The sequence below is a fragment of the Tenebrio molitor genome, chromosome 2 (assembly GCF_963966145.1).
Source record: "Tenebrio molitor chromosome 2, icTenMoli1.1, whole genome shotgun sequence".
NCBI classification, from domain to species: domain Eukaryota; kingdom Metazoa; phylum Arthropoda; class Insecta; order Coleoptera; family Tenebrionidae; genus Tenebrio; species Tenebrio molitor.
In genome coordinates, this window is record NC_091047.1 from 16249252 (window position 1) to 16273173 (window position 23922).

Sequence of the window (23922 nt, forward strand, 5' to 3'; positions counted from 1 at the left end):
TGACCGAAAAGTAAAGTCCATTCAAAAATCAAAAAACCACCACCTGTTGCTTTAGGTTGGTAAAATTTAAAAAACCCTAGGTAGATATTTTTTCATACTATGCTTGTAACTAAAATTAGTATATTATATACCACTCTACTTGTAACTACCGGGTGATCAAGAAGGGCTGTTTAAGTTGGCAGTACAATTGAAAAAAAAAATTAATTTGGTTATTTATAACACTGCAACTGGATATGTTTTATTGGTTTATTTGACAAATAATTGATATAGGTATAGCATTAACAACGACAAGCCACCAACAACCGGAAGTTACTCCTGTTATACGATTTAAAATGCGATCCAGTGTTACCAACTTAAACAGTCCTTCTTGATCACCCCGTATAAATTATGACATTTATTTGATTCAAAATAAAATTTAGTTGCTTTGTATTTCGTTCATATTGTTTTATTAGCAGCACGTTTCATTTATTTATTGATTCTTATTATTTTTACTTAAACATGCCCTGAAAAACAAGATAATTAAAATGCGACGTTGGTGGTTTTTTGATTTTTGAATGGACTTTATGTGGCCGCCGGCCGGTTTACCAACTACCAACACACTTTTCTATGGGAAATTTCAAAAATCCCTAAATTCAACTTGAAGGCTGAAAATTTTCCAATTCCCAAAGACAACTAACCAAGATAAAGAATATCATATTAGGCCGAGGTTCTTTATAATTAATTGTCAACATGACAAAATGTTAGAAAAATGTCAAAATTGTACTGTAAATTAAGCAAAACATGATCTTTTATTAATGATTTTTTTCTTATTATTATACAACTTTTTGGAGGGAACAATCGAACAATTATAAATGGGTACAAAATTTTCCGTACCTACCTAATGCTTTATACAAAACATGTAAAACTCTTATTTCCAGGAACATCAATTAATTTAAAAATATAATTTACACTAATTTTGGACAAACAGTAATTTTCAAAACCATTTTAACCGTGATGCCAAGGAAAGTTGTAATTTGTTTGGTAATACTACTGTCTTTGCTACACACCTCCAAGTACTATATTAACGGACTTAAATGTGAATTAAAAGGTTTGTGGTAAGGTGGTTACTTATCTTGTAAAATCAAACTGAATTTTAGGAATGGTAAATAACAGAGTTCAATGTGTACTTCATGACAGAGGAATAAACGCCGAAGAAGCAGCCGAAAATATAAACGGTAGTCTAAGTTGGATCAGAAATATAAGAAAAGCAGACGAAAAAGTTGATCTCAATGAAAAGAAATATCCTACTGGGTTAGACTGCAACAAAACATTTTATAAAGGAGATATTCTGGATGACTTTAAAAATCACATCCGCTCGACCGTGCCAGGTACCTACACCAAACGAAAATTTGAAAAATCTGAGATCTTAAATAATTTTGAAAATAGTTGCTAGGTGGTGTGGAGAAGGGGGCGGAGAGACGGCAATGTCGTATGACGATTTAGGATCATTTGTACGGTTAGATAATTGTTGTAAAAAACACGAAACATGTGTTTCCGTCATAGATGTCAAAGAGAGTAAATATGAACTTGTCAACAATGGTTTATTAAAGAGATTCCACTGCAGCTGTGAGAAAGAGTTTCATGCTTGCTTGAAGGACGTCAACAGTGTTCTATCGAACAAAATAGGATTTACATATTTTACTATTTTCGGACCACAATGTTTTCGGGAAGACGACCCGATCATTAATTGTAGCAAAAAAGAACAGTAATTGATTGAATTATTGATATCGACGTTATCTGAAAAAAGTTGTTTTTTAGCGACAGATGTTTGGAATATGAATATGAAAGAAATAAAGAGAAACAATATCAATGGTTTGACGCTCCAATATATTAAATCTTATGTTTAACGTTGCTGTCCTAGTATCCTATCAGAATTTTGTGTTTCATAGCTTAATACATTTTATTTGTGTTTCTTTCTGGTTCTGTCGGCACTATAAATATCTACCATATTTAAAATACCCGCGCACATGTACTGGCACTTGCATTTGGAATTTGGCTGTGACTAAAGATCTGTGATTACAGGAAGAAGTACCGTTGCAGTCGCTTTTTATCTCCAGTAAACTATTTTTTTAAAGTAACACGTAAATTACAAAAAACGCAAGTATATTTTGTATTGTTTAGTTGATTAAATTAATTTATTAATAATTTCAAATGTACTTATGTGATTGTAGCCACCAAGTATACTAAATAATATCGTGACACATGCAAGCACGTGTTTCTAACTTTTTATGTTGGATTTTATTTTAGGATTTTACACAATATTTGATGATGCAGAAAACCATCAATCTGATTCGAACAATCGACGAAGATGAAGAAGTGGAATATTTTTCGGAAGAATCAGATACAGAAGTAGACGTGAGTTTTTGACGTCTTTACTGTTACATCAATACAAACGTTTTTTTTTTTACAGTTTCAGCCATCCAAACAGAAAAATAAACAGAAAGCCGATTTTGACACAGATTTTCAGTTTGTAAGTTCCGTAGAAGATTACAATAAGGACTCATGGAATGACTTGTCCAAGTATGTAAAGAGAAAAGCTAAAACAAAGACTGACGATAAAATTAAAAATGTACTTCATGCAAATCAAAATGAAGATACAACTGACAAATGGGATTCTGACGTTTCTTTGTCTGATGATGAACTAAAACATGACAAAATCAAAATCAAGGAGAAAAGGAAAGTACAAGAGTTAAAAACAGAGTTTTTTGATAATGCAGATGTAGATACAGATAATGCTAGTTTTTATCAGATGAATTTGTCCAGACCGTTGCTAAAGGCAATAGCGGAAATGAAATTTGTACATCCAACTCCGATACAGGCTTCAACTATTCCAGTAGCTCTACTTGGACGTGATATTTGTGGCTGCGCTGCCACAGGTACTGGAAAAACGGCCGCTTACATGTTGCCAACATTAGAGCGGCTTCTGTACAGACCTTCTGGTGGTACTTCTGTGACTCGAGTGCTTGTTTTGGTTCCTGTTCGAGAGTTGGGAGTCCAAGTTTATCAAGTCACCAAACAGCTAGCTCAGTTTACCAATGTCCAAATTGGATTGGCTGTTGGGGGTTTAGATTTGACATCTCAAGAAACCATTTTGAGAAAAAATCCCGACATAGTAATAGCGACGCCTGGGAGGTTGATTGATCATTTAAAAGGGACACCAACATTTGGGTTAGATTCCATTGAAATTCTGATTTTGGACGAAGCAGATCGTATGCTGGATGAATACTTCGCTGAACAGATGAAAGAGATTATAAAACAATGCTCGAGAACGAGGCAAACTATGTTATTTTCGGCGACAATGACTGAAGAAGTTGAGAGTTTGGCGGCAGTTTCGCTTGTCAAGCCAGTTCGATTGTTTGTTGACAGTAATCGTGATGTAGCATATAACCTCAGACAAGAATTCTTGAGGATCAGGTCAGAGAAGGAAAGTGACCGTGAACCCATACTAGCCGCCTTGGTGTGCAGGACATTTCGAGAGCGCTGTATGATTTTTGTGCAGACAAAGAAGCAAGCTCATCGGATTCACATTCTTTTGGGTCTTTTAGGCCTCAAAGTAGGGGAATTACACGGAAATTTGACCCAAGCCCAGCGGTTGGACTCCTTGGAGAAGTTCAAAGAGTCACAAATTGATATTTTGGTGGCTACAGATGTTGCGGCTAGAGGCTTAGATATAGAGAAAGTCCAGACTGTTATCAACTTCACGATGCCAGCAACTATAGAACATTACAACCATCGTGTCGGACGAACGGCAAGAGCGGGTCGTGCTGGAGTGTCCGTAAGTTTAGCAGGGGAACAAGAAAGAAAAATCGTGAAAGAGGTGGTAAAGTGGGCTAAGAATCCAGTCAAAAGCCGAGTCATCCCACCAGATATCCTAGAAAAATACAAAAACAAATTGGAGAAACTTGAACCGCAAATCGAGAAGATTCTTCAGGAGGAATATGAAGAGAGACTTTTAGCGAAAGCCGAAAATCAGGCGAAAAAAGCTGAGAAATTACTCAAAGGTGAAACAAATAACGTGGTCAGACCTTGGTTCCAAACCAAAAAGCAAAGGAAAGAAGAAAAAGAGAGACTCAGTGTTAAACAAGATTGCGCTTCAAAAAAATCCAGTAACAAACGTAAAAAATCAAATTTCATGGATGATCTGTGGGATACGTCACAAAAGAACGCGAAAAAACTCAGATATGAGGCCAATTCGGCGAAGAAAGGGAAGCAAAAAACACGTAATAAAGTTTATGGAAAGCCGAAACAGAAGAAAAAAAAATGAATAATCGTCATACACCGGACGGGATGTTTGAATTTTTGAATAAATTGTTTGTAAATTATCAAATTTGACTTTTATTTTTATTTGCAACTTTGCAACTAGCTGTACCCAGCCACGCGTTGCTGTGGCCTAGTCAAAAAAAAAGAGTAGTACCCTACCACTCGTTGCTGTGGCTGTCAAAAAATTGTTTTATCTAAAATCGTGTGTAATAAGCAGAGGGCGGACAAAATGCGGGATTTCGAAATGCGGTCCACTTTACCGAGTCCAGTGGCACGCCGTACTAGCCTGGCGTTTAATACACTCCGCACAACTGTGTTTCCAGCACACCTCCAAAAAAATTAAAGATAACACATTTTTATCTCAGAATTGAGTAAAAACCTTCTGATGAAACGACCTTTATTGTTTTTGCAAACAAATACTAATGACCTGTTGCTATAGAGCCGAAAATGGGAAAATGAGATGATGCGATAACACTAGTCTACAAATTTTGACTTTAAAAAAGTATTCTTCGCGTAAAGTACTTTTTTTTTATTAATCTTCATATGCTGAATACAAAATTTATAATATATACTTAAAATTAGTTTCCGTTTTCTAGAAAAAAAAATTACAAGATTTTTGCAAAAATTAACAGAAATCATACTGTTCTTCTATACATTATTCTGTATATATTGTATTCTGCTTCTGTAACATCTCGACAAACAGTCCAGCAATAATACTCGTCTACAGCAAGGAGTATAGAATAATAGGGAGGGGACTAAAGCTAGCTTATTCGCGCGGTAAAATGAAGCGGTGAGGGACAAGGAAACGGGCGCAATTTTATGCAACCCGTGAGGTACGCCCCAGTTAACACTACTTGAGATGTTGGGAATTAACAATAAAACTGCAGGAAAATAAAACACTATAATTTTTTTTTGCATCACAAATTTATTCAGAGTATGAGAAACTAGAAAACCACATTAAATATCACAACGCAACTGATTTATTCACTTTCTTGGGGCGTACTAATAGCAGACATGCGCATTAAGGCGGGTCCACTCGAACGGCCGTATGTCCCCTCCCTATTATTCTATACTCCTTGGTCTACAGTGGAAAAATATTCGGAATAATTTTAACTAATTTTTGCTTGTCTTCCCATGCTGAATACGAGTTGATAAGTAAAAATCATTTATTAGTTTAAGTTTTCACGATACCTGATATCTTCCAAATTTAAGGATCCTAACCTTCTTGAACTTGATAATATTGATATTTACTTATATGTAGTATTGCCGTTATAACTTTTTATCTGCTCCGCCCACTAAAATTGACCAATCAGAATCAAAGCCAGATTCAATCTGTACAACTTTTCATCACATTTGCCACGTAAAAAAGTTAAGGTTAGAATTTTGCTGTCAAGTCCACAATTATTGTTTTAGGTTCTAAAAAATAAAATGTCATTAAGACAATTCGAATGTCAGACATTTTTACTGTGTAAATCAAATCGTCTTAACAACCTATTTGATTGGTAACTAAGAAAATGAAATGGGCGGGGCAGATAAAGTGTTACGTTGTCCTTAGTATAGTTAGTTGGCATCAAATGTTGAAAATATTGTGTTTTAGTGCTCTGTTCTGTATTACTAAGTGATAAGAGTGTTAAAAGAGACATTTTGCTATAAAATATAATTATTTTTTTAACTTTTAACACTTTTATCACTTAGTAATACAGAACAGAGCACTATAACAATATTTTCAAAATTTGATGCCAACTAACTCGTAAATATCAGTATTATCAAGCTCAAGGAGGTTTGGATCGTTAAATTTGGAAGATATCATTGATATCAGGTATCGTGAAAACTTAAACTAATAAATGACTTTTACTTATCAACTCGTATTCAGCATGGGTAGACAAGCAAAAATTAGTTAAAATTATTCAGAATATTTTTTCACTGTAGACCAGTGTAATTTTTGTGTGAAGTGAATTTAAAACTTGTATTTCACACTTGCGTAGAATACCACTGTTTAAGACTGTATTTGAATAATACGTTTGTATAACTATATATTTTTCTAAATTTTCCGCAGTAAAGGAAGATCGCTTGGAAGGCCCAATTTACACACAAACTTGTCAAATAAACTACTATTTTAACACTAGTAAAAAAAAAACTTTTAACACTAGTTATTTTTTATTTATTTATAAATGTTAAAGTGGCTCTATTTGCCGCTTTTTCAATATCTGCGGGAAATCTGTCGTCGATATCGGCATCGTTAACGTCGTTTTCTTTGCATTCCATGTTTACGAATGCAATAATGTGGAATTGAAAGTGTTTTACAAAACGTAATGAAAACTTTTTTGACGTTTCTAATAAACATGTCAATACAAGACTAGCTACCTGATTTTTGCCGCAGAAATTAAAATAAACATCAAAAATACGACTGCGTTTTTTAATGTAATGCAAACCAGTTGTATAAAAAATAGATGTATGATGGACGTGTTAAAAGTGATTTTATTTTGTTCGCTACCCCACTTACAAAATAAAATCTCACTTTTAACACTTACATCATAAATAACTATTGTAAAGGCCAGTTTATATTTTTAAGTTGTACTAATAAAGCTTCAAACTTGTCGACTGTTTTAAATTTTGAGTTTTCAAAAATTTTATGGCTTCCGGTATTTGTGCAAAATTGTTGTGAATAACATTTAATGTAAATCTTTATTAATTAACAGAGACTTACACTCTTTAACATTGACAGCATCATGTTTTAACTTGTTAAATAATAAATAATTTTAATAAGTCAAAATGCTTTGAAAAAAAAATGCAGCTTCTAGCCACGTGCCCCACCGTGTAACTACTGGTTGTGGAGGCAGTGAAGTATTCGGACACATTTCCCTATACAACGATATTCTACTGGGTGATTTTAACAAAAAAATTTTAAACAAACATCAAAGAATTTATGTCGGGAAAACTATCACGAATAAATTCACAAATTCGATGCAGTCCATGTACAAAACAAGTCAGATGCAGCATATTAGGAAAATAATTCTTTAATAGTTTTCCTGTTTTCAGCATTACACTAGCTGCATCTGAAACGAACAATAAAACTTTAGAAACGTCACATTCATAATTACCTATGTTGCAAAGCTTTTATTATTTTTTCGCAAAGTTTTTCGGCATTGACGGTATTATGGAACGTACCTACTTACTTACTTTCTGATGGTGGACTCATCCGGGATGTTTTGTTTGGTATATTTTGCTAAAAACTTACGCAGCGATGGATTATTTAGCTTTTTTAAGGGAATATTTGCGGAAATAAATGATTCGCATAAATCTTCGTAAAAACTGTGATTTGAAGTCCCTGTTAAATTTTGGATATGGTTGTTAGTTGTCAGGTGTCGTTTCAAACACTGCTTGTCCCTAAAATTTACATTTTGGTTGCAAGTGTTACAAATAAACTATGGTTTCACTCATATACTCGTAGGTGAAACACTCAAAATCTCCAATAAATGGATCCATATTTGTAAATGAACAAAAAGAATGAACTCAAACAACTTGTTTAATTTAATCACAAATGCTGATTAAAATGTAAAATAACAATAGCAAGGAATAATTATTCCAACAATATATAACAACAAATTATAATTCTGACAGAATTGCAATAAAATAAAAAATATTCTAGAAACGAAAACCAAGGGATGATAAATGTAAGGGTACTTAAATGCGTTGCAGGTGCACGTACTATTGCGGGCAAAAAAAGTGGGACATCAAATTTCTGTCAGTTTTGAAAAATTCGATGTAGTTCAAGCTTTATTGTCATTTTTTTTGACACTATTCCAGCTGACAGTTTAAAAATTTATTTTATACTCCTATTTTACTTTTCCAAATGCCCTCTTCTTTTGATAAAGGTAGATTTTGATTGGAACTTTGCATTAAATAAATATTCACTACGTGCTTACTTACAATCATTCCCTTACAACCTACAATACTTAATGACAACGTCAATCAATTCAAAGTAGGGTTAGAATCAGATAAGGGTTATTTCACATTAAAAGTCAAGACAATGACGTTGATGTCCCACTTTTTTTGCCCGCAATAGTACTTTCGTGTCAAAAATAAATTACTCCCTAGGATTTAGGGCTAGGGATATTCGTTACTAGGTTGTCCTAAATTTGGTTAGGTTGGAGGCTATGTGGTTTCTGGTGACGAACAAAAGATATCCCAAAAATGTAAGACAGCAAATTAATTGTAACAGTTCCAAATGACTAATTTCTCGCTAATTTCTCTCAATTCAAAGTAACCAACCTTAGGCATTCAAAATAACTTTTGAAAATTCTAGTTACACACAACATGAAAATAGTTATTTACATTAGAGTACGGGATGTGAATTTTCCGGCACGACAACTGGTTTCGGGCACGATGGCGCAGCCGAGTGCCTGATTGGTTGGAGGGCCGGAAAATACGTCCCGTACGACATTTGTATTAGACTTTTCGGCTGACCAAAATATTCAATCTTTTAAAAATCAAGACTAATTTTATTGTAGAATTTGACATCGTCAATAAAGAATCGAATGCTGTGGAATCAATTCCTTGACGACCGTGACCGCTCATTTGTTTTTTTCCTAACAAATTATTTGCTGGCTAAATTTTCACGGTCGCTTCAAAATTTGATTTTGGTGTATTAATCGAGTGAAAAAAATGTCTAGTATATAATATAGAGTGAGTTAAATGTGACACCAGAGGCAGTACAACTAGTGGCAGGACTAAATTCTGAATTATTACCACAAAAATCGAAACAACGTTACATAGGACATTTTTTTTTCACGAAAGTATGTAATAACTATTCTTTAATTCACAAATTTTTAATAAACCATATTTTATTACAGGCAGTTTTATTAATAGGTGTTTGTGGTGCCTGTCTCCGAAAGGAGTTATATACTCTGAAAATTAAAAATGTCAAGACAAGATATATTGATAACTGACACAAAAACCAATATTTGTAGATCGTTTGCCATTACCAATCCAAACTGGGTTGAAACTGTGAAGAAATATATGGAATTCAAGTTAAATTGGTATTAATACAATTAAAACAATTTCAAATAAAATTGACAAATATTTGAACCTTGATTGCCCTATGGACACAAGATTGAAGCTCCTAAAATGATTCGTGATGACTGATGGCCTTCCTTCAACATCAAAAAGAAAATGTTCTGTGTTGCAGCTATAGCTCAAACAATGGTGAGTTGTGCCACAAACTTCGATACAGTGCTTTAATCTACTTGAATTTTTAGCAGTTGCTTCCAATGTAACCATCCAACATTGAGAATTCCATCATCAGTACCGTAAGAGAAGCACCACAACATATTGACATTCAACCCAGAAGTAATAAAGCTGACAGTTACCAAATTGTTTCTGCATTGTTCTCTAAAGTGGAGAATTGTAACAATAATGTTTACAACTGTAATTTTACAAAATAAATTATGTTAATAATGTTGCAAAGTATTAAAATGTCTTGTACTTAACCACTACTTCCTGGTGAAAACGAATCATCTTTCTTCAGGTGAATACAAGATTTTGGGGTTAGAATGTTTTGTTTATTTTTATTTTCCAGTTGCACTTTAGCACTAACAGCTAGTACTAGATAAAGTAGGTACACAAAACCATATATCAACTTCTGTGGTTTAGTTTTATTGTGCAATTTTGCAGATATTTATGAAATACCTGACAATTGTCAAACTTTTTGACATATACAGCTGCCAACCCAATAGGTTGTATTTTCCCTGTTACGATTATGATTATTATTTATTGGTCGATATAAATTAAACAAACACATTTATCGGAAAAATTATACAGGGAAATGTTTTTTTTTACACCAAATTAAAGTAACGTATGGACACTTTAATTTTAAATTAATTGTGAAAAGAATAAATCAACGGTGTCCGCACATTTTTCCCGTACTCCACTAGATTTTTCCCACATTCCACTAGAAATTTTTGACATTGTACGGGAAATCGCACCTCCCTTGACCTAAAGTGTAAGGTAACGCTATATTTCCCAGATTGGGAGGCCGAAAACGTTATTTTCGATTTCTACACGCTGTAACTACGAAACTATTGATCTGACAAAAAAACATAAAGAACACAAAATGAAGGGAATTATACGCTCTACATTTTCTTTAATAACTTAGATAGACGTATCTCGCACGGATAATGAAATAATCGCAGAAATGTGATTTTCCACCCCTATCCTCCAGTATGGCGGGGCGAGCGACAACCCCCCAAGGTCGCAAACTCGACAATAGTAATAATATGCCTAATAGAAGATACCTGCTAAGTATAAACTTTTCTGTACCTTTTGCAAGGTGGAGCCATTTTTATGTCTCTATTGACTGGACTAATAGTGTTGTTTGGTTTCACTTTTACTTTGCGAATTACGAATTACTTAATTGAAATAAAACTTGGAAGTTTCCTAACTTATAGAAATGTAAAAAAAGCTGAAAAGTCTTAACAAATTGAATTTCACAACTAAAATGTATGTCGGGAACATGCCCTACGAAATAAAAAATTTCAGCACCGAAAAGAAAATTTTCTGAAATAAAGATAACCAGAATTTCCCCTTGTTCGAAAAATAGGAAGATGTTGAGATTTTTTTAAAAGATCTTTGGCACTTCCCCCATTTTAATAATGATCTATTTTCCGTTTTTATGTGTTTTTTTTAATTCTGTAGGTAAAGGACAGCTCCAACATATGTATACCACCTGCGGAAACTTTTGTGTAATTTTTTTGAGGTTTTTGGCGCCTCGACAATTTTTAAATCATTAATTGTTAATTTCTTCGGTTCAAAATTAAAGAAATTCCTTTTTGAGTGGATTTCCCTTGCCATTCAACGTGGAAACGCTGCAAGCATTCGGGGCATTTTTCCAGATTCCGCATTATTATCGGAATTGTTTGTATTCTAAAACAAATGTTATGTACTTAAGTTGATTAATTATACCTACATTTAATTATAATTAGAATTCAACATTTTTGTGTACCTAGATATATTAAAAAATTAGATAGATTAAATAGGTTGGAAATGAAAAATACCTACATTGGAAAATATATTATGGGATATCTTCGGTGCATCTATTTAATGGTTCAGAAATTATTGCATGTAAAAATATGTAATAATCTTTTAGAGATTTAAATACACGCATAAAACACATACAAGTATTGCATGCAATTCTTTGCAAACTGTAATTTTAAATGGAGCGGTGAGATTTAATCTAAAATATTAATTTTCTTGTCAAATACTCTATTATTTACAAGTTTTTTACAATATGGAAAAAGTTGAATCATGTTTTGTTTAATTATGCACCAATCATTCAAATGTGAAATAGCACAATCGCACAAATTTGTGGAGTCACGAATTGTCAATTAGAGTTACGTTCCTTGTAAGTATAAATAGAAGAACAATAAATTATGTCTTACTTAAGATAAGCAACTTCTCTAACATCAGGTAATTACTTTTGTAGCACTACTAACAATTTTTCTATGCGTACCTATGTTTTTTTTTTCAGAAAATATTACATTTTTTCTCCTTTTACAACGAATTTTCTTTCATTATCTTTTTTAAAGTTTTTGATAATCCTTCGTTTGAATTTGTTGGATTTATTTAACTAACGCAATGGCAACACCTAATTGGATTTCTTTTAAACTTTTCGACGACGCTTTGAAAACTTATTTGAACAAAAACGTCCAATTACTTACTTTTACGAGCACAAATGCAGTACCAGAGGGAGAAAATTACACAAGCGATCTCTTCAGAACGACTCTTATCTATTTAGACTGTGCAAAGTAAGAAACGCACCTGGAAGAAATTTTACAGCATTCTCTACTAACTGAACATTTATAAATTTTAGGAATACCAAATGTTCACTGTCGGTTATTGTAAAATGTGGTAACGAAGATGGTGGAGTGAAAACAGACCTGGCTAAAAAATTACACTTATTTGACAAAGAAATTGAAATGTTTACTAGGACATTACCGAGTATTTACAAGATTTTGGGTGACTCACGTAAATATTAAATGATAGAAGTCACCAGGAAATTGTGATTTTAGGTGACCGTTATACGTTGTCCTCTAAATGTCTGCTTGCGTCGAACGAACCTCATGCCGTAATTGTTCTTGAAGATTTAACTACTTCAGGCTTTCAGATGTTTCCAAGACATATTGGTTTTGATTTGGAACACTGCTTCAGAGTTGTAGAAAAATTAGCTCAAATGCATGCCGCTTCAGTTATTATGTATGACAAAGATCCTTCTCTGGTGAAACGGTACGGTGAAGGTTTATACGCCGATAATGAAATGATTAGAGAATGGGTAATTACAATTGTCATTATTATTGCCAGATCTATTAATCATTGTTTCAAGGTAAGTGCTGGATACTCGGCTCTGAGTGATGCTTGCAGTAGATGGCCGGGTTTCGAAAAATACGGATATAAGCTAACAGCTTTGGGCGATGAAGCACTTGAACGAGGTTTTAGAGCTACAAGAAGAAAACTTGGAGGATTTCATGTTCTCAATCACGGTGATTTGTGGGTTAATAACATGATGTTTTCGTATGACACAAACAATACATTGAAAGACATGCGATTTGTATGTTTAAAAATTTAAAACCTTTCATTTATAACTTGAATAAAATTTTTAGGTCGACTTTCAAATGAACATTTTTACAAGTCCCGCTATCGATTTGCACTATTTCATAGCCACCAGTACGAAGATCGAAGTGAAAATTGGTTGTATTGAAAACATTTTGGATCATTATTACGCCCAACTACTTGCTGCTTTAGCTAAACTACAGTATTCATTAGAAAAAGTGCCTACAAGAGAACTGTTCAAGAAAGATTTTAAATCAAGAGCATTTTACGGTAGAGGCAACAGTGGGATATTTTCTATATAATATCTATTATTCATTCAGGATTAATGGGAGCCGCTACAGTTTTAGCCTTTGTCAAAGCTTCCAGCAGAAAAGACGCTTCTTTCGAGAGTGTAATGAAAGATGACAGTTTAGAAGGGTTTCGTTACCATGCATATAACAACGACAGATACAGAAAACACATGGAATATCTGTTACCTTACTATGACACTTTCGGCATATTAGATTAAGAAATACTGTGCTTCTCTAGATTTGATAGATTTTTGTCGACATGGTTATTAGATAAAAACACAATACACACACGTAGGTAACAATTATAGAAAAGTTTAACTCTTAAAAATTTATCATTTTTACTGAAAAATATAAATAACTGTTTCTTGCAGTGATAAATTTGTTTATTATAAGTTGTAGGTACAACATTCATCAAAAGTAATTTCACAAGTAATAAAATAATAACGTAGGTACTTTTGCGTTTGTTGGGATTCCTAGGGCCAGTTTATAGAAAGAGAATTAAATATTTAATTCGAATTAAATTTTAATGCACGATTAACTCATGAATCCGAAACTTCGATTGGTTCAATCTGATCACGTGTTCAGTTAATCTCGCATTTGATTACGATTAACTTAATTTCGCTTCTGTAAACTGGCCCCTAGCTTGCTTTCAAATCAACAAAGACGTCAACAGTGTAATTGAATGACAGGAGAGTTTTCGAATCCGAAATCTTTTGTATTAATGAAAAATTATAGGTACTTACCTACTAAAGCACAAATATGCAACGGTGTTTTTTTGTCTAGATCTAGAACCTTACTGCTTCAAAGAAAATAACATTGCAATTTAAAATGTATAAACTCCGTCCAGCGAGAGATTGGGAGAGTTTAAATTGTAGGCTTGTAACCCAATACTACAAAATGCACTAGAATACAATACAAAAAATTTTTATAAAATAAATTATTGTGGTGGTACCTTTGAAATAATTTCGCGGGCATTGTAATCCTACGCCAATTTATTAGGTTATTTTCGTGAGAGACCAGGTATCCAATGGTTTTTCGGTATCTGAAACCAGTGTATTTTTGTGGTAGAGCGGTATCTGCAGTGACGTCATCAAATACGTCATTGATATTAACCTGGTCACAGATTACTCATATATACTCCATTCTTTATCTTGGTGAGTGGTCGATGCGATCAAGCAAGCCATGGGTAGCTTTGTAAGTTTTACTTTTTCCACCAAATGTGTGTGTAGTGTAAATCAAATATTAACTGTCATCGGTGTCATTCAGATTCAGAGTCTTCGTCAAGCATTTATGTCCAAATCTCGCGATCTTATGTCGCGAAATGAAAATATATAAGCCGTACACATCGATTCTTAAATTTAACCGTTCCCGGTCTGAAAATTATCGGCGCGTCCGTCGTCGGTCAATCCGACCGAACATTCAACATTATTCCCGTCCCGTGCCGGGCAATATTGCAAAGACGTTTGGGTTTGAAAAATTAACCGGATTCTTAAACCATAAACCGGACCTAATTTCACCGGAGAGTGTGTGGTCGGTCTAGAACATTTTGAAATTCCCAAGTAAGTTATGAAAATTTTAGAAAACGATGCGATGTGAAGATGACGCGTTTGAATCATGAGCAATTCAACCTGGAAAATAATAAATAGAAAGACTTTGCGGCGTCTCTGTAAGTACATTATTTGAATATTTTTTAACAACTACCAACGCACTTTTCCATGGGAACTTTCAAAAATCCCTAAATTCAACTTGACGGCTGAAAATTTTCCTAAGACCACTCACCAAGATAAAGAATGGATTATAAACAGATAGTTCTGTGCAGATAGTGCACTCGGACCTCGAATTGTTTCCAGTTTCAGTGCGCAAGTCTCTGTTTTGGTTCGCACGAATTTAAAAACCTGTTTCGTTGGTTTTGTAAATAAATACGATAAAGAAGAATTTTCCGTTAAATTATTCTCTAAAACTGTATGTCCACATGAGAATTTATTATGCATTAAAATATTACAACCGCAACATAAATTGCCCAACAGAAAGTTATTGAATGTATCGCATTGGTGACTTTGGGAAGCATTTATTTGAGGTAGTGTAAAAGATAAAACGGCCTAACCCAGAAAATATAAAAATATACTCGTATACTTAATAGAATAGTTATAATTGACTATAACATAATATCTTTAGAACCAAAGCCTAATAATAACTTACAATTAATTGGTATAAATAAAACTGTGGCTTAAATTCACTACAACAAAATTTAAACTTATTTCATGCCACAATTAAGTCTGTATGGGTTAGCCCGTTTCAATTTTGACTGTTTTATTTAGAATAATTGATTTGTTTGAATTGTATTCCTTTTTTTTATTATTTTTTCTTTCTGAAAAATATATTATGTTAATATTTTATTCTGGTTTTATTTTCTGTATCATTTTTATGGACATAACATCAATAGAATTGATTAGAACTCATATATTGGTTTTATTTGCTTTATTTACAATTTTAGAATTCCGCGTCGATCGGTTCACATTTTAAATTCGCGCGAACCAAACGAAAGCTACCGCGGCAAGAATCTTGGACCGCTACAATCAATGCATTGCTGGTCAAGTGCACTATCTGCTTATATGAGTAATCTGTGGTATTACTGGCTGCATTTAAAATTTGTTAGAGTCGGAAAGTTATGTGAATCGCTCTATACATATGTACAGTGAGTTTTTTTTAAGACTGGCCATAGGGTTTTACATGCTAATTTTTCAACCCCCTATTAAATTTTATTTTTGTGAAAATTACAAAGCCCAGCGCTGTTTTTAGATTAAACAATAATATTATCTAGTAATTTACTTCATTTTGTGATATCTAAATGGTTGTAATAGACAATTTACAAACAAAATGTTATTTGCAAAAAATACTCTGAACATTACCTATTAGGGGGAGATTCACGAAACTTTGCAAATTTGCAAATCGTTAACGAAACGGCAAATACAATGCTTCAACAATGTCGGTTGTCATGGTTTTGAATTTGCAACTTCTTATCGAGTCTTACCAAGTTTCGCGAATGACCCCCTTTCCCCTTTTATTTAATAACGATATAATTATGTAGATTCATTATTTATGTTACAAGGTTATTTTTTACTTCAAGAAAAATTAAATGAAATGTTCAAAATGTCCTCCATAGGCAGCTAAGCAATTACACACTCAATTACCTACATAGGTATCAAAATTACAAATTTCAGATGAAATTTGTAACCTACTGAAAATTTAAAATTGAAGCAAACGGAATTCAAAAAATGTCTTTTTGCTAGCTTATTCCTTACTTCTGGTTATTTACATTGAAATTGTGTCAATACATTATAGATATTGTCATCTCCGACAACTTTGCTACAAAACTGGGTTGAATATTTTCATGAGGACAAAAGTTAACAGGGGGTTGAAAAATTAGCATGTAAAACCCTATGGCCAGTCACTGTATTTTCAAACACCTTCTTCTAAATTAATCGTCATGACATTTCAGGAATGAATTCTTTCGTCATTTATTTTAGTCGACTGCATAAACAATGCTATTATCAAATTTGGACATTTGTTATGTCAATCTTATATAAACATCTATCTGTTTTTTCCGTCTTATAATCCAAAAATGCAAAATTCACATGAGATTAAAAATACTGGTAAGTACCTTGTATATTAGTACATTTTGAATCAAAAGTGTGACAAAATAAGAAGATGAAGGAGACCATCGTAAAAGTGGCAGCACCAAAGTTCTTTCCAGAACAACAATGCAAGTTGTCGGTATAAAATAAACCGAGTTGAATCTAATAGTAAGATTTCAGTGCTAATCTTGGAAAAACTCGAACTAACACCTCTTTAAAAATCGATCATTCGAAAGATAAAGAGTATGGTCACCTTTAAATATGTACCTATCGACAAATAGTTCAACATTTTTTTTTTTTTTAGATTAATCAACAGTGGTCTTCACAAACTGGTGTCAAATTTTAGTACAGCTCACAAAATTGGTCAAAAACCTTCCAAACTTGTTACCAAGAAAAATGAAAGTAAAACACCATTGTCCACACCGAACTCAATACCGGATAGGTGCCTTTGTTCAAAAAGGTTTTAATTTGTAATAGTGGGGTTTTTCAGACAACTAAACTCCCATATTGTGTTAACTAAACAAATATCGTTGGACAAATACACGATGACGGATTTCGAGGAGAATGAACGGAAATTGGACATGCAGTCGACAGTTCTCACTGAACAACCTTATAGGTGTGTTGGTGGTAATCAATGGAAGAATGGATTTATTACTAACGCGATGTTGTTTTATTAGAGATTTACAATGGACCGATCCAAGACTTTTAAAAAAATATTCGTTAGTCAAGCAACCCTATAAAAAGTCTCTTACTATTCCGTACGTGAATAAGTCTGAATACGGGTCTGACGTAGTCGACGGCATGTCTGACGACGAAGCGGAACTCCTTTACTCTGAAAACAAACATTTTCTGTTTAAGTGTAAGTTTATTTCGACTGTAATGCATAAAAATGATTACCTACTTCACGTTCGTTGCAGGTCTTTACTATTTTTGTACCGCTTCAGTGTCTTTTATTGGATCCATGTGTGGTATAACGCTGATTACGGTTGTTTTGTGGAAAATTCTAGATGAAAATATACTGAATTTTCATTTAGAAACGCCCAGACATGATTTATTTTTTAAGAGACATCTCACGTATTTAGCGGGCTCAATTGTTTACTTGATTAACACCATTCTTGGAAAAATTATGCGCCTGTTAACGATATCGGTATGTGCATTAAGATTTAATAATTTTGTAATGAACATAATAGGAAAACATTCTAGACTAGCGAAGTTTTCGCAAAGGAAGAAGAACCGTCAGTGTGGTACAAATTATATTAAATAGTAACTTTTTGTGCAAATATAAATTTTGTGGTAAAATTTCAAATTTCATTTAATGTAGCGTTTCACCGTAAATGATTTAATTTTTTATTAGTTCAAATTATTAAAAAAGAAACTAATTGAAAGAAAACTTTCCAATTCTTGTGAATTTGTATTAAATAACAAATAAATTTACAATATTAATTGTTTACAACCAACAATACAAAAATGACTGCTACAAACCATGTGACTTTTAAAATAAAATATACTTTATATTGAAAAATTTATTGATGTCTTAATTTAAATACAAATTAAGCACGTCTATTAAATGTATTTGTGGTAGGTTGTGTCAGCTGCAACCCACTAATGTTATTGAAATCCAGTAACTTTAACATTTCTTTAGTTTCTGGGTCTACTTCTATGATGTCATGTTCCAAAGCTGAAACTTCTGGAACGAAATTATCTCTTCGTTCTCTCTCTTCCTCCTGAAGTTTGATTGAAATGCCACGGACCTGGGAGTGACGCAGACGTTTCATCAAATGTGTAACAAATCCAGCAATTTTGTTACGCAAAGGTTTCGTCGGTATTATGGCGATTTCTTCGCAAATGCGTTTGTTGGTATGGAAATCTAGAGTTAATCGAGTGTAATACTTCTCGATTATAACCTTTGACGCTTTTTTCACTGTCTTAGTACGCACGCGACCCATGATTTCTAGAAATGAAAGAAAATGGCATTTAGTATGAACAAACGTAAGAATTCAAGTTTGCTGATCTAATACACCAAACAGAATTCTAGCATTCTGCGAATGAACCTCTACTATCACTTATTTTCATACAATGCATAATTTACACAAATTCTTCCAATCATATATGAAATATATCTTGCACACAATTTTATGTGATATTAATTACGTATTTGTAGTTATTTACCTGAAAAACTTTAAAGTTTCCGTAGACGAAAACGTGGTCAACACGAAGTTTCGACGAAAAGAGGTTGCGATTGCGTTGAGCGTTGACGTATGAACCATACGTGACCAACTGTAGATACCAACATAAAATTGGAGAAAATTAAAAATAACTAGATAAACACAGCACAGAATAGAGAAGTTCTCTATTCTGTGATAATATGGGGTCATTATAAATGTTTGTAGTGTAGTGGGCGTAGCGGCGCACCTAAAGCATAGCCCCCAGCCACCTACGAAGGTACAATAATTTATAATGATCCTGTAGTAAATATCTACAGGATTATTCACGACAGGGGTACTTCTGAATTTTTTTTGCCGCAACCCATTATATATATTGTAACAATATCTTGATTTCGAATTTTGAAAATAATTATAACTGAATCCACGATAGCTCTTAGTCCTGTCTCTTTGACGTTAAAGCAAATAGTATATTATGTTATGAGGAGCAAAAATGAAGTTTTATGTGCTGCGGCTGGTAGATTGGCTGCCGAACGCAGTGAGGCAGACAAACCAGCCAAAGCACATAAAACCATTTTTGCTCCGAATATCATATACTATTTTTTCTTCAAACCTTCATAACAAATTATTTAAGACATGTTAAGAAACCAGGTAGGAATTTCAAATGATTTAGCTAGTTTACTTTACTGCCGCTCATCAGCGGAGATAATAACTTCACGGACGCCCTCAGCGGAGATAATAGTGAGTTTGCGCCAAGGCATTTTCCCTTACGGTATAAAGTCATACCGTGCGTTACACTAGTGTTTCCTAGGTTATTTTGATTTTCTACAAATTTTATTGGAGGAACATAACGTTTATTTTTATAATGTAAGGGAAAATCCCATTGCGCAAACACTGTAATAACTTTATCTGCCGCTCGTCAGCTCGTTAGATGCCATGACAATGAAGTGACACTTTAGCATTATCAATGCAGCAGGATAATGTCATCATTTACGGACGTTTGAAGAAAAAAATCTTTGTCAATTCGAAAAATTTGTTTTTACAATAACGACGAAAAGACTGACATGCTCCTCATTTATGGAGAGTGTGGAAAGAATTCTGTCACCGCTGCGAATGTTTACAAGCCGATGGTAGACACTTCGAACACCTTTTACATTAACTTAATTTGTTGAATTTTGATTAAATACAGGTTACTTGCCAATCTGACATTTATCACAAATCTATCAACTTACTTCGATTTCTAATTTAAAGAAATAACACATTTGATTTAGTAGTTACTGCTGTAATAACCCAAGTATCGCCAGTCTTCCGCCAAAATTTAAATATTTGCTGCCACTGCCATTGGCATTGTTGGTTGCGGCAAAATAAAAATTCAGAAGTACCCATTGAGATATAGTTGTCCGTTTTCTCTAAGGTTATATTGGCGCCGTAAAAGTAGTTATAGTGTTCCCATTTCTAATTTGGTTTTACTACCAGCCCTGTTGTCAGAGAGTTTAAATACCGCGACAATGGGCAACTACCGCCATAAATCCTAGGACTGTAAAAGGTCTGTTGTCTGGCCAGGCTACAATATCTTCACGTCTATTGCCAAAACCACAACCCCAAATAATTACAATTGCACTGCCATAAAACCAAATTATAAATGGGAAATCTGTACCTCCTAATAAGCTGCCATTTTGTGTGGGTTTCAGAAGCTACGCGCCCCTGCAATAAATCAAAAAACTGAACGAAACAACTAGCCGGGTTTGCCTGTTGTTTACAACCACAAAATGTTTCCTATTGCAGACAAATCAACTTTTACACAATGGGAATTTTACGGCCCCAATATAACCTTAAAGAAAACGGACAACTATACTATTAACTAATACTAGATCCATGGAAATACCTTTATTTTAACCTCCTTGGGTACTTCCCAGGGAAGTACCCCTCTCGTGAATAACCTTGTATAATCGTTTCAAAAATAAATTACTCCCTTGGATTTAGGGATCTTCGTTATTAGGTTGCCTACTTGAACTACAATCATTTATAATAATTAATAACCCTGGATACACAAGTGACCCAGAATGGATCTGCAAAATTTTAACCACGAGCCACTGGCTTCATGTAGAACTCGAAAAAAATATTTAAAAAATTCTCTGTCAAAAAATAAAATGATTTAATTTTTGAGGTACAATTTTTAACTTACCCGACCAAAGGTAGGTAAGTTATTGTGATCGGTCCAAAATTTCGAATTGCTAATTTCATCAGATCTTTACGTTTTGAGGTCCTCTGAACACGTTTATGAAGTTTTTAGAATGATGTCTGTCTGTGCGTCTGTCTGTCCCACTTTTCGTTTTCCCACGATTACTCAAAAACGCTTTGACCGATTGCTTTCAAATTTGACCAACACAAACTTACCCGTGGTCTCTCGAATTGAAAAGCTTTTGGTGTCAATCGGACCACGGAGGGTGGAAGAGGGTGGGGGTAGATCGAAAAAATTATTAGGGAACATGGAAATTTTACTTTACCGTTTGAAAGGACATGTGTTTTTATGTCGGAAACGATGTTTACCATTTGCGGATTTTTCCAATATGGCGGACTTATGAAGTAATTTACGTCTTCATAGATCGACGGCGATAACTGCTGAAACTTTTAAGAGGAGTAGATACCAATGTTGACCTTGAAATTTCCACAACACCGGCTCGGCTGTCAGAGTAAGCAATAAACCCGGCAAACCAACCCCTGCTTATTGTAATGATGATTTACATGATTTACAATAGGGTCTTTCACAGGCATATATTATTTTGACGCTTTGGGTAGTGGTTCAAATAAAAGTATCGATATTTTCTTGTTAGATATTTAAAAATGAAACACATTTTTTTATTTAGTTATTTGCTTTGATCGTAAATCTAATAAAGCACTCTATTACAAAAAATAAAACAGAAGTTTCAATTATTTTTAAATATTTCATTTAATATCTCTTATTGGCATATTTTTTGATGTTCTAGGATCAATTAATTCAGGTAGATAACACTTCATATAAAATTGTTCCGGTTTATTTTCCATTTTTTTGTCCCAAAAGTCGTCATTTTTTTTTTCTATTACAGTAGACTCCCGATTATCCGAAACGCACGGGAAGGGACCTGTTTCTTTCTCCTCTTTTTCATACATTTCTCTGCACATGTTAGCCTGTTGAGAATTTTCACCATAAGATTCATCAGGTTTATGTGTCCTGGAGTGCTGGTACCCTTTTGAATAACCTTTTTGCCCCAGTTTTGTTTTTATTACATCACGTTGTTTTTTCACTTTCGCCATTCTTCGAATCTCTAATTTCCTTATAATTCCATTTTTGTTCCTTCTTAATGTACCATGCGTCATTCATGAGGTAAAAATACTCACTTTTGATTTATTCTTCCAATTTGTCAGGTTTTGAGTACCTCCTCTATTTCGTTTTCTACTTGTAAGTCTTTTTATAATTTTTTTATTAGCTTTGGCCATATTATCTAACATATTATAGTATCTAACCTCTGAAAGAAGAAATAGAATTACTAGGTGTAGAAAACTTAGATATTTTATCACAAACTTACGTCACCAATTAATAAAACACTAGTTACAAATAAACACTATCCACGTTAACGGGTACACAAGTAAAACAAAACAACTAAACAAGAGAACACAATAAAGAAGCAAGTAACGAACACAGGCCGTAGTCAAAATGGAAAGACATGAAATGAAAATCCAGACTAAGTGCTTATTCACAATGGACATAAGCTTGACATAAGGCATAAGAAATTCATGATACATGCAGTGGATATACTAGATATTAATTTTTACGTAACTTATGAGAAGTGACCTCAGTGAACATTATTGTTGTGTACAAAAAAGCATGAAGAATCATATTCGAGTTATATGGATACATAAATTATTTTCCAATTGGCCAAATTTACAAATTATTCTTCTATCTCTTATGTATTTTTTATGTCTTACGTCCATTGCGAATAAGCACTAAGGGAATACTTTATCTGTACTGTAAAGAGGAACCAGGTATAGGAGGGTTTGGGTACATTATAAATCCATCAAGTAGCTTCTAAGGCCCCCGCTTGCGGTAGACTTATTATTGCGGATTGTAAATCATCGACGGCAAGCTGAATTTTACTTTGCAAATTGTGCTAACGCTGTAATGAGCTTATTAATTAAAATATTTTTACCGGGTTTGAACCTATCATTTTTAAAGCAGTAAGTCTACATTTTGGCTTAAGAATATATCCGCAATCTGGTTTTGCATTGTTGTAACTAGGAGCCATCAATTTCACGAAAATATTTGCTATGTTTTCTAATAATAAAAAAAAGAATTTTAAATTTTTTTTTAAGCCGATTTGTAGGGGATGGTTTGCTCTTTTTAATGAGATGATTTCCATGAAAATACGTCCATTAGGGCTAAAGCTACAGTGTTAGCACTATACATTGAAAGCTCCATAAGAAAAGTACGTATCTACTCCTCTTAACAAAAAAATCCCGGATCTTGCCATTGGAAATAACTCTGTAATAGTGACCACCGAATAGAGTTTGGTGTCAATCGTCCGACTACGAGGGGTGGAAGAGGGTGGGGGTTGCTCGAAAAAATAATGAGGTGACATGGAAATTTGACATTACCAGTTGAAAGGACATGTGTTCTTATGTTGGAAATGATATTTACTATTTGCGAGAATTAGAAGACGACTTATGTGGGTTAACATGGACAAGGTAGGTATCTCGGGTCAATTGAGATTGGTTTAAATTGATGTCGGGTAAGTTACTAGGCCGGGTCTTTGACTCGGCTCCATCCCATTTTTTTTAAATTGCTCTTAGTCTTCTATTATATTGGTGATTCAAAATGATTGGCCAAGTATGACAACTATGTACGAAATTTTATGTGGCAACTGTGTGGATGAGGTAGAGTTGTCATCTGTATGA

At 33.7% G+C, this 23922-nt stretch overlaps 5 protein-coding genes and 1 long non-coding RNA gene across 11 annotated transcripts; 4 read left to right on the forward strand and 2 right to left on the reverse strand.

The window, feature by feature from the left end:
• Positions 1 to 642: 642 nt before the first annotated feature.
• On the forward strand, positions 643 to 1952 carry LOC138124800 (phospholipase A2-like). 2 transcript variants are annotated; one of them, XM_069039974.1, is made up of 5 exons: positions 643 to 855; positions 918 to 1087; positions 1137 to 1367; positions 1426 to 1490; positions 1543 to 1726. In XM_069039974.1, exons 2-5 carry the CDS (start codon positions 994 to 996, stop codon positions 1585 to 1587), a joined length of 435 nt encoding a protein of 144 aa, XP_068896075.1. In that variant the 5' UTR covers positions 643 to 855; positions 918 to 993; the 3' UTR covers positions 1588 to 1726. The 2 variants fall into 2 exon arrangements, with proteins under 2 accessions (XP_068896075.1, XP_068896074.1); XM_069039973.1 differs by adding an exon at positions 1798 to 1952 and having other exon boundaries at positions 644 to 855; positions 1426 to 1744.
• On the forward strand, positions 1869 to 4366 carry Rs1 (Dead-box helicase Rs1). Of its 2 annotated transcripts, XM_069039956.1 has the most exons (4): positions 1869 to 2008; positions 2062 to 2136; positions 2287 to 2394; positions 2450 to 4366. In XM_069039956.1, the coding sequence occupies exons 3-4, from the start codon at positions 2305 to 2307 to the stop codon at positions 4301 to 4303; spliced, it is 1944 nt and encodes a 647-aa protein (XP_068896057.1). In that variant the 5' UTR covers positions 1869 to 2008; positions 2062 to 2136; positions 2287 to 2304; the 3' UTR covers positions 4304 to 4366. The 2 variants fall into 2 exon arrangements, with proteins under 2 accessions (XP_068896057.1, XP_068896056.1); XM_069039955.1 differs by lacking the exons at positions 1869 to 2008; positions 2062 to 2136 and having other exon boundaries at positions 2193 to 2394.
• A 411-nt stretch (positions 4367 to 4777) lies between these two features.
• On the reverse strand, positions 4778 to 10356 carry LOC138124806 (uncharacterized). The gene is made up of 3 exons (XR_011157277.1): positions 9790 to 10356; positions 5491 to 9724; positions 4778 to 5436 (listed from the first exon to the last, which is right to left on the reverse strand). It is a non-coding gene; the product is annotated as an uncharacterized lncRNA (long non-coding RNA).
• Positions 10357 to 11427: 1071 nt separating this feature from the next.
• Positions 11428 to 15587, forward strand: LOC138124795 (uncharacterized). 2 transcript variants are annotated; one of them, XR_011157272.1, is made up of 8 exons: positions 11428 to 11763; positions 11825 to 12101; positions 12167 to 12312; positions 12366 to 12625; positions 12677 to 12901; positions 12954 to 13173; positions 13224 to 14723; positions 14773 to 15587. XR_011157272.1 is itself a non-coding variant. In XM_069039968.1 (7 exons), the coding sequence occupies exons 2-7, from the start codon at positions 11932 to 11934 to the stop codon at positions 13409 to 13411; spliced, it is 1209 nt and encodes a 402-aa protein (XP_068896069.1). In that variant the 5' UTR covers positions 11428 to 11763; positions 11825 to 11931; the 3' UTR covers positions 13412 to 15587. The 2 variants fall into 2 exon arrangements, 1 of the variants encoding a protein (XP_068896069.1); XM_069039968.1 differs by having other exon boundaries at positions 13224 to 15587.
• A 1113-nt stretch (positions 15588 to 16700) lies between these two features.
• LOC138124799 (uncharacterized) lies at positions 16701 to 18134 on the forward strand. 3 transcript variants are annotated; one of them, XM_069039970.1, is made up of 8 exons: positions 16701 to 16846; positions 16899 to 16956; positions 17009 to 17071; positions 17133 to 17270; positions 17319 to 17444; positions 17506 to 17687; positions 17746 to 17975; positions 18032 to 18134. In XM_069039970.1, exons 1-8 carry the CDS (start codon positions 16816 to 16818, stop codon positions 18086 to 18088), a joined length of 885 nt encoding a protein of 294 aa, XP_068896071.1. In that variant the 5' UTR covers positions 16701 to 16815; the 3' UTR covers positions 18089 to 18134. The 3 variants fall into 3 exon arrangements, with proteins under 3 accessions (XP_068896071.1, XP_068896073.1, XP_068896072.1); XM_069039972.1 differs by having other exon boundaries at positions 16704 to 16846; positions 18019 to 18134; XM_069039971.1 differs by having other exon boundaries at positions 16713 to 16846; positions 16902 to 16956.
• Positions 18135 to 18336: 202 nt separating this feature from the next.
• On the reverse strand, positions 18337 to 18774 carry RpS17 (ribosomal protein S17). Its single transcript, XM_069039977.1, has one exon. The coding sequence runs from the start codon at positions 18772 to 18774 to the stop codon at positions 18379 to 18381; it is 396 nt and encodes a 131-aa protein (XP_068896078.1). The 3' UTR covers positions 18337 to 18378.
• Positions 18775 to 23922: the final 5148 nt, after the last annotated feature.

Bases quoted from the DNA above. Each gene is read 5' to 3' on its own strand.
- LOC138124799 (XM_069039970.1), top strand. From the start codon at position 16,816: ATGCAAAATTCACATGAGATTAAAAATACTG. The intron at 17,271-17,318 runs GTGCCTTTGTTC...GGGGTTTTTCAG, and splicing joins CCGAACTCAATACCGGATAG to ACAACTAAACTCCCATATTG. The intron at 17,976-18,031 runs GTATGTGCATTA...AAAACATTCTAG, and splicing joins TGCGCCTGTTAACGATATCG to ACTAGCGAAGTTTTCGCAAA.
- RpS17 (XM_069039977.1), bottom strand. From the start codon at position 18,774: ATGGGTCGCGTGCGTACTAAGACAGTGAAAAAAGCGTCAAAGGTTATA.
- LOC138124795 (XM_069039968.1), top strand. From the start codon at position 11,932: ATGGCAACACCTAATTGGATTTCTTTTAAACTTTTCGACGACGCTTTG. The intron at 12,102-12,166 runs GTAAGAAACGCA...TATAAATTTTAG, and splicing joins ATCTATTTAGACTGTGCAAA to GAATACCAAATGTTCACTGT. The intron at 12,313-12,365 runs GTGACTCACGTA...TTGTGATTTTAG, and splicing joins GAGTATTTACAAGATTTTGG to GTGACCGTTATACGTTGTCC.
- Rs1 (XM_069039956.1), top strand. From the start codon at position 2,305: ATGATGCAGAAAACCATCAATCTGATTCGAACAATCGACGAAGATGAA. The intron at 2,395-2,449 runs GTGAGTTTTTGA...TTTTTTTTACAG, and splicing joins AATCAGATACAGAAGTAGAC to TTTCAGCCATCCAAACAGAA.
- LOC138124800 (XM_069039973.1), top strand. From the start codon at position 994: ATGCCAAGGAAAGTTGTAATTTGTTTGGTAATACTACTGTCTTTGCTA. The intron at 1,088-1,136 runs GTTTGTGGTAAG...ACTGAATTTTAG, and splicing joins ACTTAAATGTGAATTAAAAG to GAATGGTAAATAACAGAGTT. The intron at 1,368-1,425 runs GTACCTACACCA...TTTTGAAAATAG, and splicing joins CATCCGCTCGACCGTGCCAG to TTGCTAGGTGGTGTGGAGAA.